Here is a 19,932-nt window from a genome sequence, read left to right on the forward strand (position 1 = left end):
GAAATGTAGGTCACATTCACCATTCTCTGTGGTAAGGGCATGGTTTTAAACAGAAATACAGAGTTTAATGATCTGTCATGAACAGAAATTCAGAAAACACTAGTCCCTCAAAGAGACTTCAGATCAGCAATGTTTTCTTTTAGGACATAAGTGGTAAATCCCATGTTCATAACACCATTCATTTAGGATGGGTAGCAACAACATATATTTTCAAGATGGCTATTGTAGCAGGCATATTGGATATCTTGGCCACACCACTTTCATTCAGGACCAGCTTGACCTTGTGGTGAATTTGCGTTGAAACTTTTGTTGCCATCCTCCTTCACCTAAGTAGTGATGTAAATTTTAAAAAACTTCTTTTGATTTAACATTAAGGGAGTTCTTGCGCATCACTACTTTACAACTCTGAGAATTTACATTAAAAAATATTGCAAATCACCATGAAAGAATGCTTGCTTGAATCCTACCACTGGTTCATCCCAGATAGAATACTGCATTGTGTCCATGGGCAGGGTACTTTAATCTGCCTCAGCACAAACTACCATGTATATTGGGATATGATAAAATAATCATTTTTTTCCCTGTCCCAGAACTTATGGTGAAACTTATTTTCACTTAAGTCATATGTCCAAAGACTTTAGGAATAAAATAAATCTGTGCTGAATTTGCATCCCCCTACTACACGTTGCAATACAACAGAAAAAGAAAATGCTTATTTGATAACAAAATAAAATAAAAAAACCTTGTATGATTATCATTTTATTCCTTTTTTCATCGTGAGTATTAAAGAATAAAATATATCCATGAACTTCATTTATGCAGTGTAGGCATCCATACTAGAACGTATATTGCTTATGACAGATAACAAAAGACATAATGTCCAATGAACATAGAGAAACAAACTGTGTTTGGTTGTACTCAAAGGTTTAAAAATGTTATTGGACTATGGTTCCAACGCTTTTTTAAATATAAATTTCCAGGTCTTTTCCAGTTTTTTTCACATATGACCATTACTGAATGGAATTAAAGAACATCTTGGATTATATAACGCTTTTCTAAATATAAATTTCCAGATTATACAACACGCCTTTTCCAAATCTGAAGATGCTTCTCCTTCAAGACTCTCCAAAACGTATGTCAGAAACGATGATCATGTACAAAACCACAAAATAAGTCATGCAAAACATATCTGACTATATTCCCATAACTTGGCATTTAAAGCAATTTCAATGTACAAATTCTAACTTTACTTTGCTGACCTGCATTATATTGCTGCGTGAAAAAAATATAATCAGCATAAGTTGTTTTGTTTCCTTTCAAACCTTTAATTCTAAAGAATTCTAGAGCAATATACGTTCATGTTACACAAAGTAAGCATTTCCTATCAGAGTATGAAAAAAAACCCAATAAATGCAAAGTATTAGAATCTTATCTTGTAACGAAAGTTTAACCCTGAATTTATGTGTACAAATAAAATCTCAAACAAGATTTTTCAACCATCCTAAACTCCTTAAGACAATACGATTACAAATTCCATCATTTAAAGACATTTACAAAGGGGCTGATTTAAATTTTGACAAAAGACCTTCAAAATTATATATTGTTGTATAAACAAGGACTGAATTTGTAGTTTAATAAACAAGTCCCCAAACCTGTATTGATACATGGGCTCTTATCATTTCTTAATATATAATAAAAGGGACAACAATTTCCCATTTCTCCCGTGTTCTATTTTAGTAATGAAACCAATGATTCAAGCTACATGTCACTGTGTAATAGTTTCACACCAAGTTCAGCTTAGAGATTCAAAAAATTTCTAATCTGGGTTTCCTCCAAATATTCCAACCCCATTTTTCACATTTGGACATTTAGGATGGAGTGTGGGATTCAGAGCAATCCCGGCTTTGTACGCTCTCTGCGCGAGAGAGCACGTCAACGTGGTAGTCACATACAACAAAACTCTGGAAGTTGGTCTTGGAACAAATATATAGAATTGTGTGCTCTTTTCTTTTTGTATTTTTATTACAACTGGTATACGACTTTCATTTAATAATTTTTTCTACAATATTTCAAAATGATGGTTGTGAGAATTTTGTGTGCTCGTGTGTATATCAATCAAAATCGCTAGTACCAGCTCAAATTTCATCAACGCATTAGTTTTATCATCTTTCAGCACATTAAACACATAATGATTTAACGATTTTGCAATTTCTGAGAAAATAAATAATCTTCATATCAATTTCAGGTATAACTCGATTTAAGTTTGCTAGCCCATCCACAAATCGGCTCTACTTTAATGCCACCATGTTGGCCTCTTGTGATGCTAGACTGGTTTTCATATATATATAAATATGTATAATGAGCTGTCTATGAAACAAAAAGTCTACTAGACGAATCTAATCCACTGAGCGTTTGGATTGTCTCAACAAATATATTTATGGCAAGCAGCCAAATGATCCATATTGCAACCTTCTAATATTCTGGTTAGAACTCGTTAAATTTAACTCATGAACAGTTCAGTTACAACTCAATTATGTAATTGTTTCAGGTGTCAAGTTGTGGAGGAAAATTCATGACTTTCAATATTTGCAAAATTCAAGGACTTTTCACGGTCAGTAAAAAAGCTATAATTTCACCCAACTTTTTCCTCGATTTCCTGGTAGAGTGGGAACCCTGTCTGACTGAAAACTGTATCCAACAAAATCCCAAATGAGAAAAAAATAATCAACCAATTGCTTGCAGGCATCTGCCATTCATGCATGACAGTGTTAGGTGCAAAATAACCAAGACTGTATTATATCCAGTTCAATTGTATGACAGTATTTCGCAAATAAAAATCATTTGAATATTCATTCACTTGAATGCAAATGACAATCTTTTCGCAAGTATATCTTACAAAAAGTATTAATAATGGAAGTTCTTGCTGTGTATACTATTTACCCTGTAGACATCAATGCCTGTTTGTATTAATTATGACTACAGATGCCAAGCAAATAGAAGCCCTGGAGGTGAATATACACAAATGGCAGTGAGCAATAAACTCATTATTTGAACTTACTGACAGGATATCAAAGAAAATGGTTATTATTATTACAAAGCAAGCCGACCTCAGAAGTGGACTTTGGATACTTTTAAGCCAATTTTTTTTGTTCAAAGGATATCAAAACAAAGTTCGTCTATTACAAAGCAAGCTGACCTTGGATTCTTTTAAGTCTGACAATTTTTATTAACAGAATATAAAATGTCAGTCGACACTTGGAAGCTAACTTTAGTTCCTTTTCACCGGTACTCATGGAAATTTAGAAAATAAATTGAAACAATGGAACAGTTTTTAAAGTGAAATTCAACTGTGATCTCATTCTTAGACGGACTGTTGATAAGATGGGGGTTAACAGTGTGAGAATTAGCAAGAATGGTACAGATTTTAATAAAAGTCTTGACTTTAGTCCTTTCAATTTTCACTTCTCAAGATGTGTTGTCTCCAACAATAATTTTTCAGTGCATGAGAAAGCTATTAAAAATATTCATGCACTGAGAAAAGGATCGAACATGTGCTGGAGAAGGGATGAATTGATGATGCAATAGATTAAAGAGTTTTATCTCATGTACAGCGTTTTATATATTTTAAATAAAATTTCAGTTAGACTGCATTTTCCAACATGTAACTTATAACTTGAAAAAATTGTCCCAGAACATAGTATGCACAAATAATTACTTTAAAAAATTAATTTATGGTGTCCAAACAAATGTGGTGTTCCAACAAATATAGTAAACATGGCAACTTGTTTATCTTGCTCTAATATAAAACAACTTGAACCAAACAATCCAACCATGCCTGATAGGAAATCATAAATGGGCCAATGATTAAAAGATTTCATGCAAACTAGCTCTAACACTCTGCAATACAATAACTTGCCTACAGCTCAAACACTGTAAAACAATACCTTGTCCAAAGCTGCCACAAATCCTGAGTCATTGCTAAATGCAGTCATCACTAAGGCATGGTACTTCTTGTGAACATCTAGGATTGTCTGAACATAGATCTTGGGATCCTGGAACAAGTAATAATTAAAAATGAAAGAATTATACTTGAAGACAAAAAAAGTAAACTTGTTTTGGCACAGCATCTTACTATTTACATGTAACAAATGGAGCCCAACTAACTGAAACTACATAGGAGATTTAATACTGTCTAGAGTTTTCTCTAATCTGCACCACCTAGCCTTTTAGGATATGAAACTCTGAAAGGATGCATATAAACATAAGCAAAATCGTAAAAAAACACAAAATATTATGTTGCTTACAATCTTAAGCTGTGTCCAGACCATTATGTAAGTCCAATAAATCTTTAGGCTTTATTTTCTCACTGTGATTTTGTAGCCTGCTACTCCTTGGTTTAGATTACTTGGTGCACTCAAGGATCTCTAAGTGAATTAAATAATTAAAGAATACAAACTTTTTTTTAAGCTGAATACTTTAGTTAAGTCAAGTGATATATACTCAAGTGCTGAGGGAGCTGCAGTGGTCTTAGTGGTTGGCGTGCTGGACTCACAACCGAAAGGGTGTGGGTTCCAATTCTACCATCGGACCAGCCTGGGTCGGCTGCTGTGGTGTGTCCTTGGGCAAGGCACTTTACTCTAACTGCCTTGGCAGCAAAAATGAAAGCTGTGCCATAAAGCACCAAGCAAAACCAAACTAATGTTTTAGTTGTTGTTGTTGGGTTTAACGCCATTTTCAGCACACAACTGACTATACATGGCAGCCAGTATTAATGGTGGAGGAAAAACCTGTGAAAGAACCACCAACCCACGAGAAGCTACCGGCAAGCTTTCTCACATACACATGCCGGCTGAATTCGAGACTCGAACCGGCGAAGACAGAGGTGAGATGGCAGTGATCCATAACGGAGAGCGCTTTAGACCACTCGGGGCCCCCAATGTTTTAGTACAAGTGCAAGTACTATGTATTTAAGGGGTCATGGGAAAGACTAAACAGAAGTTATCAGTATGACAATAGAAGCTTTACCTCAGAAGCTGATCATAGTACTGGAAGTGATACATTTTGGCCATACAAGATGACGCGTGTGAGATTTGGATTTTTAACATAGCTTTAAAAAAAAATCAGTCATATCACTAAGATGCCTTACCCAGACATATTATCCTGATACCAGGCCAACCTTTCCTAACACTAACCTCTTAATAATGAACGCCTAGTGAGGCAGCTGTTTGTACCTTCATTTATAAGTCTTTGGTATGACTCAGCCAGGATTTGAACCTGCGACCTCCAGCATCCTAGGTGGAAGCTCTAACCACTTAAGCCACTGGAGCGGTCAACCAATCATGAGAATGCACAAAAAAATTAGAATCGTCACTGCTGCTAATAATCTAAATAAATGGCTTGTGTTTTTTTTAATGTTTTTAACCTTTAACATCTGTAGTAATATTGGAATGATATCAGCAGTGAGGCAGTTTATAGTGATGTCTAGTAATGGGACATCATGCTGCAGACATATAGCACCATGTCCCACCCAGTCATATTATCCTCACACCAGGCTGACCAGTCCTAACACTAACATCTTAATGCTGAGCAAAAAGTGAGGCAGCTGCTAGTACCATTCTTTTGAAAGTCTTTGGTATGACTTAGCTAGGGTTTGAACACATGACCTCCTGCATTTGAGGTGGATACTCTAACAACTTATGCCACCAGAATGGTGACGCTAAAATGATCAAAATGAAAATAAGAGGATGGTGGAGAGAGTTTAGAGAAATTTAAAAGAAACACCCATAACACTTTTTATGAATACACTAAGTTATTTTAATTCTTTTCTGTAGGCTCTTATATTGAATGAGAACGTGAAAATAATTCTACAATAATTTTGTATATATGAACAAAGAACATGAAATGATGGCTGTGGTTTTCTAAGAAAATGAATCTAAAAAATACTGTTTAAACCATGGCCTTTAGAACTTTATATTGGGAAGAAGATAAATAATTTTTTTTTAAAAATTACATTAAGAGCAGATTCTCCACATTTCTCAATAGCGGCCTGCCCTTGATTATTGATGTGAGTTTCCAACAGTGATTTCAGCTGTCCTAGGCCATCCTGAATTCTGGATACCAGCTGATACATCCGGCCCAGATCTAAGAAAAGACAAGGAATAACATTATAGACTTAACAACTTACTGTTAACTAGTCTCATAACAGTAAGTTCAGATATTTACTGGAACAAATAATATTGATGTCTAAAACTACTTTTAGTTTTCTCTAATATTTCTCACAAGAATTTTTTACATTGCACTTCTGTAAAACTAATAATAATATTTAGTCCTGCTCATTTTAAGAACATCTACACTATCATAATGTATCAGGAGACCATCCACTACCTCAGATTCAGCCTCACCCCACTCACAGCAGAAACAGATGTCAATTATATTCACTTTTTTAACAATAAAAATGTTCTGATGTTTCATCTTGCTGAGACACACATCAGATAAATGCGTATGCATGGGACTATTACTTAATCAAGGGACTATTACTTAAGATGCAAGGGATTTATTTATGATGCTAGGGACTGTTACACAAGAAGCAAGGGACTATTGGCATCACACTGTCTTCCTGCATTGTCTTAAGAGTGTTCTAACAAAATGGCAGCAGTTTTTGTTCTAACACACATAACTATCTGTCATTGTCAAATTGGAAAATATGCATCTGAATAAATTCTAATGGAACAAATGCAACAATATGCTCAACTAAAAAGTGTATAAAACAGATTTAGGCCATGATGATCCCCCAGCTTAGTTTCTGACACTACAGATCTGAATTCCATCAAGATCAATCACTTTGAGATAGATTTCAATGCAACATATATCTTGATGTTTTCTGGAATTCACAAACAGGCAACAATTATCTTGTCCATACTGGGTAATGTTCAAGCTGACATGACATAATGTGCAATAAATTTAATGGTCACCTTTCCTGCATATTTCTAAGCATGACAAAATATGTGAAGAATCTTTTATACATTTCGGTGCTAACTGATTCAATGTTATACTGTCATCTTCATCTTTAATACTTTTTTCTTTGACCACATTTTCAGATGGTAAAATTGAAATGAAAATTCTTTATCAGCCAAGCATTATGCATGAACAATATAGGCAGATACAAACATCTAAGATACTCCCCATCCCATACAGTTAGTCTGGTTCCCTGAGATACTCCATGGAGTCTAATATGAAACCCAGATCCGGACCAAACCATGACATGCCAATATTTGGAACTCCATGGAAAGGAAAAACAGCAGCATGAAGAAGTTTGCACTCTTTTAGATGTAAATCAACATAACTTTAGCTTATACTTATAATAGCAATGGTCGAATTTTTTTGTTGGGTATCATTTCCTGTTTTGTATACATATATAACTTAAAACTTCTACAGACAACAGGTACTCAAATTTGGCTAATTAACAGAGGTCAAGTTAGACTTGAATTTTAAGAAGTGACTTCTCCTTTTGGACAGAACAGGGAAAAGTGTGACCATAGCAAGAAACATGAGTATATATATATATATATATATATATATATATATATATATATATATATATATATGCAGTGTATTTTGGCCATAGGACTTAAAAAGGCATAGCAGAAACTGTACATTGTAATTAATTTTAATTGACAGCAGTAACAAGATCAGTCTTGTAATTGCAAGTTGTTAAAAATGCTTAGTAAACTACCACTTAATTATTTTATTTTATAAACATTTTGTGTAAAACTGCAGTCAAAACTATTTCAAGCATATTTTGAAACAACCCCTACAACATGTGCATACAAGTGATTTCAAACCATGCTCTTCGTCCCGATTTCATTGTTCCATATAAAACATTACCATAATTATTGGTAGACAATACACTAAAGATTAAAGTCAATATATAACTAAACTGGACCATTTTTTTCCCCATCTGAGCACATCCAAGAACACGTGTTGCACCATGAGCGCATCTATTTTTAGAAATGGGGTTTTCTTAATATAACTACTCACTTTCTAGCTCCGTTGCAAAAATCCATCAATATGGCTGTACATTTATGATTTCATTATTTGTCTACCTACTGGTAGCAATGATATGCATTGGTTAAAAAGCATTTGCTTCACTACTACATATATTTTTCGTATTTTCACAAAAATTAATTAAGGTATGTCAGAAAAGAACCTTGACCGTACAGCATATTTTCGAATTCCACAACTTATTATTGTCCCATGTTTCTGACCTACATTATTTAATATCACTGGTCAACAGTGAAATCATTACTGACTTGAAAAGGCCCTAATCTGTAGTATTTTGGTGTGCCGAACACGAATATAACCGTGAAAAATTTTTATTGGCTCTCGTTTTGAAGATATTCATATACCTCATTTTCTATGTTTCACTGTGTAAATTTCTCCAGTAGGACTGCAGCAACATCCGGAATAATGATGTAACATTGCATAATACCATCATGCTCACATCATCCACAGTTGATTGCATCATTTTCTGATGCAATGCAATACTAATGCCATGCGGCTGCTGAAGTAAGTTGACGTCAGCAGTGTACTATACATGTGTAGGCCTATTATACTAATGCCAGGCGGCTGCTGAAGCTGACGTAAGCAGTGTACTATATAAAGCCCAATCAGATAGGTTCAGCATTTAAAATATTTTAGACGTTGTGCGAGACAGTTCAAGCTACTGTTACATAAAACTTATTATTTTATCCATTTACATACAATAAAGAACAGTAATGCCTCGAAAGTGTGTTAATACCGCGGACAATTTTTGCTATATTTGTGGGGAAGTGACATTTGCCAACCAGAAGAAAAGTATCAATTCTCAAGTGAAGAAGGCATATCATCTTTACTTCGGATGCAAGGTTGGTGACCAAGACAAGCCTTGGGCTCCGCATATATGCTGTGCTACATGTACAACACAGCTTTCACAGTGGTTGAATTGCAAAAGGTCATCAATGCCGTTTGCAGTCCCAATGGTGTGGAGAGAGCCAAGCAACCACCTAAATGACTGTTACTTCTGCTTGGTTCCTCCTCTTTCCGGCGGAATAACGAAGCGAAAGAAGTCGAGAATAGTCTACCCAAACATTCCGTCTGCATTGAGACCAGTTCCACATGGTGAGGGACTTCCTATTCCAGAACCTCCAGCAGAATATTCTCTTGATTCATCTGACGAAGACAAAGGTGAGTCGACCTGTTCTTCTGGTCCATCAGCATGCAGTGATCCAGATTTTCACTGTGGTGCATCATCAACCCCACACAGAATAACACAGGAAGAACTAAATGACCTGATTCGTGATTTGGACTTATCAAAGAACAAGGCAGAATTGCTAGGATCAAGACTCCAACAATGGAATCTTCTAGAAGAAGATGTCACAATTACTGCATATCGAAAGCGCCACCAGCAATTGGAGCCTTTCTTCAGAAAGGAAAGTAATCTGATATTCTGTTCCGATATTGAGGGCCTCATGAATGCTTTAAAAATCACTCATGACCCACAAGAATGGAGACTATTTGTGGACTCTTCGAAACTGAGTCTCAAGGCTGTGCTTTTGCACAATGGAAACATTCTTCCATCTATTCCAGTAGCGTATGCTGTCCACATGAAAGAGACATACGATAACTTAAGGCAGCTACTGAATTCCATTGAGTATAACAAGTACAGCTGGCACCTCTGTGGTGATTTGAAGGTAGTTGCCCTTTTAATGGGACTGCAGCAAGGATATACAAAATACATGTGTTTCTTATGCGAGTGGGATAGCCGAGCAAGGGAAATGCACTACATGAGGAAGGAATGGACTCACAGGCAGAATGTAGCCATTGGAGAGAAGAATATCCAACACCCAGCTCTGGTTGAGGCTCAGAAAATCTTGCTACCACCCCTTCACATCAAACTAGGTTTGATGAAGAACTTCGTGAAAGCCATTGACCGGACTTTGCCAGCATTCCGATACCTGCATGAAAAATTCCCTCGACTCAGCGAAGCAAAGATTAAAGAGGGAGTTTTTGTGGGTCCTCAGATTCGAGAGCTTTTCAAAGATGACCGGTTCAACAACTTGCTGGAAGGTGACGCGAAACAAGCATGGAATGCTTTTCGCCTAGTTTCTACAAACTTCCTCGGAAATGTTAGGGCAGAAAACTATAAGGAACTAGTAGAAGACATGTTGATGAAGTATAAGAAACTTGGCTGCAATATGTCTCTAAAGATTCACTTCCTTCATTCCCATTTGGATTTCTTTCCTAGCAACTGTGGTATTGTTAGTGATGAACACGGCGAACGTTTTCATCAAGATATCGCAACAATGGAACAAAGATACCAGGTAAAATGGTCAACTACAATGCTGGCTGACTACTGCTGGACACTCTTCAGAGATGCTCCCGAACAGCTGTACAAGAGACAGGCGAAGAAATCTAAGATGTAGTCAATGACTTGATTTTTTATAGGTAGGCTATTACAGTTGACCTTTTACTATTGGAATGCATTTCGTTATGTAAACATTAATTTCTTGCAGATTACAAAAAAACTAGAGCCAATTTTGCAATTTGACTGTCATATTCGTGTTCAGCACATAAAAATTGATAAGAATTGACTAATTTTATTTCAGTAACATGACTTTTGTAAAAATTTGTTGTCCAGTGTATTTAGGCTAAATCTCCTATCACATAATATTTAAACTTTGTTTTCATTAAATAATATATTTTCCACGAACATATCTATTTAAAATAGACTTTTTCTTATACTGTGTGCGCTTAATTTGTATTAAAATCAATACTGATAATAACATATTTATGAACGAACTTGATCTAAAAGGGTTTTAAATAATCTACAAAAGCATATAAATTTTATTAATATCTACGTTTTATTAACCATATGGTCATGTAAGTATGAATCAGTTATCTCAGTTAATTGCTATTTCCTGTGTGCACGCTGTGTGTGTTTGTTTTGCAAATGTGGATCATTAGAACTTCACAAATAGTAATGACGTATTTGTCAACTGAATGGGAAATGAATGACGTTTCCAATGGTGTTTTGAAAATTTGCGTATGATGACCCTGTGCTGAGAAAATAGTCCCTAAAGTCTTGCTAATTTTTTCCCAACTCATGAACGTTATATTTCAATTTTCAATATACCGTTCTAAAATACACATTCCAATCTTTCTTCCGATACCAAATTTGTTTTTGGGAAAACATATTTAAGTACACTCGTTTAATTTAGAAATTATCACTTTCACCAAGTTGACCCCCATATGACACATGGGTGAAGTCGCCATATTGGTTTTGCAATAAACAACACTGATGTGAATAATCAGCGATCACAAGACAAATGCTGTGATTTATGTACACTGTTAGAATGTTTTGTATCGGTAAGTAATTCTTTTGTATATTTATTTAATTATTTACTAAATATTTTGTGAAATATAACATAAATTTTATCGTATAAATGATCATCCTCATGTTGACATGTACATGGAGATCTGACAGATTTACTCTCGAATTACTTTAGTTTACTTTTCTTCTTCAAAACTTGCATCTAAATACAGATTAATGCCAAATTATTGCACGCAAATGATGTTTAAACATTTTCATAATAAAATGAAATCTCTGTAAACAATATGTACCCAAATAACTCGCAAAGATTGGTGGTACGAATAGAGTACGAAAACGTGATTTACAGATCAATGTTGATGAAGTACTGCTCTGCAATTTTAGATGATGAAATATAATTTTTTTAAAACTGTACCTAAAATACTTTTTTGTTCATTTTCAGTGTAGAAATATTAGAGTATGGATCTTCCTGGTCCTTACTGCCAAAAAGCAGGAATAAGTGTTGATTCAATATCTTCCAAATCTTTTTAAAAAATTGACAAACTGTCAAATGGAATTGTGATTGAAATTTTTAAATTTTATAAGAAAAATAATCAAACAAATGCTGAATTTTGCGACATCCTAACAGTACTTAATGATGGGTGTCATTCACTTAACCCATCAACTCTTTCCAACAGAGTTAATAGTGTACTTGACCAGAAGAAAAAAAATGTACCAGGTGTAAAAAGCATTAATGAACTTCTAGAAAAGGAATTCAAGACAATGGTGCCAATAAAAAATTCATATCATGCGACAGAAAACAAATGCTGAAATGAAAAAGAGTCAGTGTGTCAAAGCAATGAAGTTCAGTTGCCATGTATTACCTACAGCTCTAAAAAATGTTGGCATACAAATTGATAATGAAACAGAAAACTATGCGGAAGAGTGCAGGCCATGGTGGAAAATACTTGCGTCTTAAACATAATGAACACCAAAAATGTGTGTGCAATGAAATCTTGGACCAATTGAGTAAACCGCCACCAAATAAAAGAAAACGAAATCTGAATGACACTGAAGTTTCATGGAGATATCTTGTCAAATCAAAAGTTATGATGGAAATACTTATTTCATTAAACGTGTTGGGTCTGTGACTTAAAAGAATTAAACATGCATTTAAATATGGCAAAAATTCACTGAAAAACCAATTTTCGCCAATATTCAAATAGTCATGTCTTCTGAACTAATCAACATGTTTCAAAAATTAAAACTTCTGAAAAGGTCTGAATGAGCTCTGTACGAATCAGTTTTTAAAATGCAAATATGATGATTGTAATTTTGACTGGGGTTGCTAAGCTGTCATGAACTTTGCCAGAATTTTGTATGTGAGACATTTATCTAAGGCAGAAAAAGCTTGAAGATGTCTTCAATGGAGGCGTGGAAGATTGAGTCTTCCTAAGTCATTGTCGAACTGCCCAGAGAAGAGACTTGTAAACAAGCACCTTTGATGTTAAAGGTGTGGGATCACAAAAAAAAAACCTGTATTGCTTGGGACGGATGGATCTGCATAGATGTTCTCCAAATTTACTATTACAAATCGGTAATATGTATCTGAAGGCAAATTAGCATTAAACAGATTTCAGAGTAGCAATAATTCTGTCAATAAAATCATCTGTCAATTTATACTGTTAAACCAATAATTCTGTCAATAAAATCATCTGTCAATTTATACTGTTAAACCAATAATTCTGTCAATAAAATCATCTGTCAATTTATACTGTTAAACCAATAATTCTGTCAATAAAATCATCTGTCAATTTATACTGTAAAACTTGAGGCATACAAGTGGAAAAAATATTTTTGTTTTACTTCATTCCTACTTCTCTAAGACAATTTACACTTTGGCTGGCTTTACACACAGCATTACCTTCATTTTTATCAGCGTCCAGCAAATTCTGAAACTCATAGTGGAATATTTCTAGATGCTGTTCGATAAGATTTTTCTCGCATTTGCGTGCTAGAACATCCTGTGTACTTTCATGCAGGTATACTTGAACTCGTCTTTGCTCTTCCATCAACCTTGCCTCTGCCTGTAAAAAAAAAATGAAATAAACTTTCATTGCATTATGTGAAACAATCAGTCTGTACCTTATTTAAAAAAAAAATGGTAGGATATTAATTTCCAAAATTAGTTGTTTCTATTGGTCAAGAATATTCAACACTTCTGTTGATTACAGAGACATTCTATCCCAAACACACAAGCTAATGTTTACATGAACAATCTCATCCACTTCTTCTCAACCATGGATGGATGGGGGGGAGGGGTTATTCACAAATAATATCCCAGGCCCTTCTCAGTATGACTTCTTGTTATATCTGCCACATAACTAAAGCTGCTATTTAAAAGGCTGGGTCTCCACTTGAGTGTTCTTACCCTGTTAACATGCTACTGAATCAAGTCTAATATGGATAAATCATGTCTGAGACTGAACATTATGGTCAATCGTTGACAATCAGATTTAATTTTGTAATTGACGGACTTAATTGGCAAAGGGATAACAATTATTGCAACTGACATCCAAGAAAACTGAATTTGCCCCCAGCTTTTATTTCCATATTTACATGACCTAAAGCTCTACATATCCATTTGCGCTTACTGTTTGTTTTTTCAAGGCAACTTTGTTTGTCATTTTTGAAATTGTACAAAAATATTCCAGAACTTCAAGATAAATCTTTGTTCATGTTGTCAGGTTGTCCCATTTTCATTCAGGAATAAATAGACATCATTAAAACTGAAAACATCACATCAAAATTACAATATATTCAGGGCAATTAGCAATGGCAATATTTTCATGACAGTCATGACAGCAATACTGGGTGTAGTATGATTGGCACCATTTTCATTCTGGCTGATCTGTTATCATGAGAATATTATTAAAAGCCCATGTTGCTATAGTCATCCATTTTGAAGGAATAGATATTTTCAAGATGGCCACCACAGTGGCCAAATCGAGGGGCAGTTTGCATCTTTTCCTTTAAGTACCAAGATAATACCACAAGATCTATTCTCATGAAAGCACTGTGTCAAAATCAAAAGCACTAACAAGATTTTCAAGGTGGCATCCATACTGGTGATACTGTACATCAGATCTGCAATATTTTAATTTCAGAATAACCACGGAAACAAAGTCTTCAGGTGAAAACCCTATGTTCATAAGATCTTGCATTTTGAAGGAATAACAATAACATGATTTTCAAGATGGCTGCCACAATGGCCATAATGGATATCAAATTCATCCCAGTTCGATTCAGGACCAATCAGACATTGCAAGCAGTGAAAGGACAATACCAAAGTGACCAGCCTTCTTTAAGAATTCGACAACAAGATTTTCAAGATGGCCATTGTTGTGAGAATAATAGAGACCAGACTAGCACCATTTGCATCCAGCTAGACACTGTCAGCAATATTTTTAGTAACAGCTAGTGTTAGTATGTCAATTCAGACAGGAATAGTACTTAAGATGATCAATCCATACTGGACATGTGAGCAGCAAAATTTTCATTGGAACCAAGACAATAGGATGAATGTGTGTGTAAAGCCTCCAAGTAGTTTAGGTGGAATAGAAATAATAAATCCTGTGCTACTGCATGGGCAGATGATGGGTCATTCCATAAACTTTTCTGGTCTATGACAATTTATTCATTTTAATCCATAAGCCGTATGTTGCTATTTTATTTATAACTTGTTCTGTTGCAATCAATGCAAACTACTGTCATAAGTTGTATTTTTTTAAAATCTGGTTTGCATTTATTTGCAAGGTGAAGAACTATGTGCAACCCCAAAACTGTGATTAGCAACAATCAACATGATGGGATACTTTCATTACTTTCCTGCGAGACAGAAAAAAATTATTTGAAAAGAAAACAAAATGACTATATGTAATTCTACCACTTGACAGCTTAAGGCCTTCCCTTTTCTTATACATATACCCCTCTTGTAACTATTCCTAAATGCAATGCATGCAACCTCTGTGTGTGTGATTTAGATTTATAATGTAGCTTTAGCAATTTTAGTCATACTGCTATGATTTCTGCAGTGCGGTAGTTTACAGTGGGGCATCATGCCGCATACATGTAGCACCATGTCTCACCCAGTCACATTAACCTGATACCTGGCTGACAAGTCCTAGCACTATTGTCTTAACTGAGCAAGGCAGCATTTAGTACCATTTTTATGAGACCTTGGTATGACTTGGTCTGGTTGTTGTTGTTATAGGGTTTAATGCCATTTTCAGCACAAGATAGGCTATACATGGCAGCCAGTATTAATGGTGGAGGAAGAACCAGGGGAAAAAACCCGGAAAGAACCACCAACCCACGAGAAGCTACTGGCAAGCTTTCTCACATATCCACACTGGCAGAACCCGAGACTCGAACCCACGTAGACAGAGGTGAGATGGCAGTGATCTGTGACGGATAGCGCTTTAGACCACTCAGGGCCACATGACTTGGCCTGGGGTTGAACCCATGACCTCCCGCATCTGAGACGGATGCTCTCAGAGTGGTATTCAAACACCTTCTAGTGATGATGTACCAAATGATATCCCTTTGTCTCAAAGGGCTTCAAAGTTCAAGAGTGAAAGAAAACTGAACACACTCACAGCCTGAACACATACACTTATGTACACACATTCACACAGACACGTATACAAAATGTTCAAATAAATAACATACCTTCTTCATATACTCTGTGACAGGGTTCTGTCGCAAGAATTCTGTGCTCTCCCTCTTGTAAAATCTCTCTGTATCCTCGAGAAAGGGCTGTTCAAAGTTCTCTTTATATACACTCAGTGTGGGTCCTTTGGCGGTGGGGTCTTCTTCATTCAATCCCAATGCAGCTGAAAACAGCAAATTAATGGACAATATTAACATAAAAAAATAAACAAGAAATGAAGGCCCATCTGCCATAAATACCCACCACCAATTCAATGCAAATAATGGACAAAGTTCAAACAGGGATCATAATTCCATCATCTATTGCCAGAAAGTTGTAAAACTCAAATTTCATCAAGGTCCTTTTAATATACAACACGAGCCTTACTGCAACTCTGTCCACCACAATGACCACTGTTGGGTCCATGATGGACACTGAATGGACAGATTAATGCCTGCCACAGCAGCGTGGATTTCCTGATATTTGTAATGTGTGTGCTAAGTGGAAAAAACCCACAAATCTTACCGTAACAATTGATGACACCACTAACGAGCCTGGTGTTGATTGTCTCTCCATTCCTTTCCCTCTCGATCAATTTGAGCACTGCATTAGTCACCTGTTTGTTCAGTGGCTTGAACATATGGTCCTTCCATGTAATCAGGGCCAGCTGAAAGTATACACAGTAAAATCTGTCTATAAAGGACACAATGGTGTACAAGTATCCTTATATACATGTGAAATATATATACAATTTTAATGGCTTTATAAACATTTTTATGAACAGGTGCTATCTATATGGCACAATTAACAATACAGCAGAAATAACCAACTTAACTCATTCTCCCCTGGAGGTTTTTGTCGTCTTCGCCTGAAATGCGAGTAGGAAAGACATTTTGGGGGCTATTTCTGAATACATCCTAATACATAGACTTTCAACAGATTTTCCATTAGTCTAATGCCGAGTCGTATTAAAAACATCGTTTTCCACTGGTTATTTTGCTTGAGCATGAGCAGAAGGGTAAAAGTTGGAGTCCTTTTCTTTCTTTTTTTCGCTTAATGGACCCATCATTTTCGTATGGAGACCAATCTTTATTCCAAACACCCACCTTATCCTAGTTTTTGCAAAGGTTTACCTAACCGTGTGCAGTTCAGACCAGTCTGACTTAAATCTGACACAAAATCGATTCCAACCACGAGCAAATTTTGGGTCAAAAAAAAAAAAAGGTTAAAACAAATTAGTTTTTCCCTCTGTATTTTGTAGTGCAACTAGAACGTCCAGATTATTTGGTATCATTGTAGAGCTATATCTGCTGCAGAGCTTGGAAGTAGGTTACAGCCTCATCACGCCTACAGTGGGATTGGGGCTGAATGAGTTAATGCTCAAATACAGAGGTCTGTTTTTTTTACACATAATTTTTAATCTTCCATATATAAAACCCCAACATCTATTGTTCTTATAAAATCCTATTATATAGTTTATACAAAATTGCATTTAAAAGCATTGTTCTCTCTGAAGTTGGACTAGGTATTCTCTCTCTTTTATAGGTGTGTAGACATGTCTGACCACAGGAATGAAGAAATCTGTAAATCAGAGATTACAGCGAAATGTATTCACTGCAGCCATTGAAAGTGATCCTGTTGAAATTAAATAAAATGAGAGGAATAATGCTACAGTCAATACTGTTACTAATAATTTTTAAAAATAATGAATTACAATAGTACTTTCATACCAATTCATAAGTACAAGCTTGGTGTTTTACGAATATATTTTCTGACCTTGACATTTAGGTAACAAAGTGTAAACAGGTATAAAAATATACTTTAATAAAACCTGTTGACATTGTCTCGAGAGTAAGCTGCATCTGACAAACCTCTTTACATATCAGCCTGTTGGTAAAATAATCATCTGGCATATTATACTTCCCGTATTTACCTGCTTATTAGATGAGCCCAACTGCAAACTGCACAGACCCAGATCTGCCATCTCATGATGAGCTAGCAGATCTGGTTCTGTGAAGTTTGTTAACAGTAATCAGTAGAACAAACAACACAGATCCCTGAACTGCAGGTGCATTTTCTTGACTCGATTTATAATCAGGTACATACATTAAGTAGAATGTATACAGTAACATTTGCTGCTTTTATATTCCCTTTATTAATCTGTAAAGCAGAACTATAATATTTGCTTCATGTATAACTGCTCAACCCTATTACAGACGATGACATATTTCAATTTTCCCCTCACCCCAAACATCAGCTCAATATCATTATCTTTATTTTATGCCATTTTATAAACTTAAAATGTTTAGCTAGCTAAAGTGTATATGGGATTAATTACCCGATTTTTCTCATTAACTGAAGCTATTTACCATTTATGTCTTGCAGCATCTAATATGAGCAACGATTCTCGTTCTTTATTCAACATAAAATGAACAATACTTGTAATTTTTATTTAAAAAAAGGATAACTTTATACTGGGAGTCATTGTTGTTGTTGTGGGGTTTAACGCCATTTCTCAGCACATGATAGGCTATGCATGGCGGCCAGTATTAATGGTGGAGGAAGAACCCGGGAAAATCTCAGAAAGAACCACCGACCCACTAAAAGCTACTGGCAAGCTTTCTCACATACCCACATTGGCCGAATCCTAGACTTGAACCCACGCAGACAGAGGTGAGATGGCAGTGATCCGTAATGGAGTGCGCTTTAGACCAATGGGCCACTCGGGGCCCATATTGCGAGTCAATTATTTTCTTGCCTGACAGGTCAGCATGGCAACCACTGCATCCAGTGATTGACAGTATGGTGGCTGAAATTCTTTCGTCATGTCATCAATGTTTATTGAAAATGTTCTTCATTAAAATTATAAAACTGATAATTTACTCCAGTGAATTTTCAAAATTATCTCTCTTGATAAAATTCAATAATTCATGGAATTGCATAAAGAACTATTACTCTTAAGCATGCCACATGTTCAGCAAATCAGAATTCATACCAATTTTCATGGAAGTAATACAAAACTTAATGACTTAAGATTCTGCCATCTGGAAGGATTTATCAAACCCAGAAAATTATTTCAACTCGACTTTTGGTCAACCTCATCAAAAGTTACTAAATGTATCAGGACACTTAAAGATCTGACAGACAGCATCAAGAACAAATTCATCAAGCCCATAAGAAAATTTTTAATATAGCTACACTAATGCCTTGGAAAATGTAATGTGTTGGAAAGGAAAAAAAAGTGACAGCATCCAGGGGGAAAACTGGCAATCAAAGAGTTTCTGTGAAGCCGCAAAACAGACAACAGATTCTAGATGGGTAATGTTATGTATATTTAATTCATTCTGTGTGCTTTACCTTTGTCCATGATTCAAGATAGAGTTTTGGTGTGTGCCTGCTTTTTGCCTTGTTTGTATGTTATGAACAGGATGTTTACTGGTGTCTCAGTTCCATATTTGTTATTTTTAAATGGTTCTGAAAGTGACCCACATCCTGGTCATTTTATTATTTCAGATTTTTATATAAGGTTCTGATAAACAAAATTATTCCATTCCTCCTGTAATATTCAAAAATAATTTGAGAAGAATCATTTAAAATTATTCACTGTAATTACAAAGTGCTCATCAATATTTTGGACTAAATCAATATTCTGGGATAATGTGAATTCATTTTCATGGATTATATCATTATGATACATCAATACTGTTGGAATATCAGCTCAATGAAGACTATTGAATATCATCACATTAAATATTGGAAGTCATTTGGAACAATAATTTTTTTTACTTTTGATAGAACTTTCAGGAATATTAGGCACTTAATTCACAATACTGCGAGTTTCTTGTTCACTTTGTATTCCAGGGAACTAAATTATTTG

The 19,932-nt window shown here is 35.3% G+C and overlaps 1 protein-coding gene across 2 annotated transcripts in view; it reads right to left on the reverse strand.

The window, feature by feature from the left end:
• Window positions 1-19,932, reverse strand: part of LOC149771193 (cullin-1-like) — an 87,986-nt gene that overhangs the window by 57,631 nt on the left and 10,423 nt on the right. For both annotated transcript variants that reach the window (XM_089948746.1, XM_089948745.1), the window contains exons 5-9: window positions 16,581-16,722; window positions 16,076-16,239; window positions 13,269-13,431; window positions 6,011-6,141; window positions 3,945-4,052 (exon numbers count right to left, since the gene is read on the reverse strand). In XM_089948746.1, coding sequence (XP_089804872.1) covers window positions 3,945-4,052; window positions 6,011-6,141; window positions 13,269-13,431; window positions 16,076-16,239; window positions 16,581-16,722 — 708 coding nt within the window. The remainder of the gene's footprint in view (window positions 1-3,944; window positions 4,053-6,010; window positions 6,142-13,268; window positions 13,432-16,075; window positions 16,240-16,580; window positions 16,723-19,932) is intronic.

This window comes from Sinohyriopsis cumingii, unplaced genomic scaffold (assembly GCF_028554795.1).
Source record: "Sinohyriopsis cumingii isolate HCF-2022 unplaced genomic scaffold, ASM2855479v2 utg002062l, whole genome shotgun sequence".
NCBI classification, from domain to species: Eukaryota; Metazoa; Mollusca; class Bivalvia; order Unionida; family Unionidae; genus Sinohyriopsis; species Sinohyriopsis cumingii.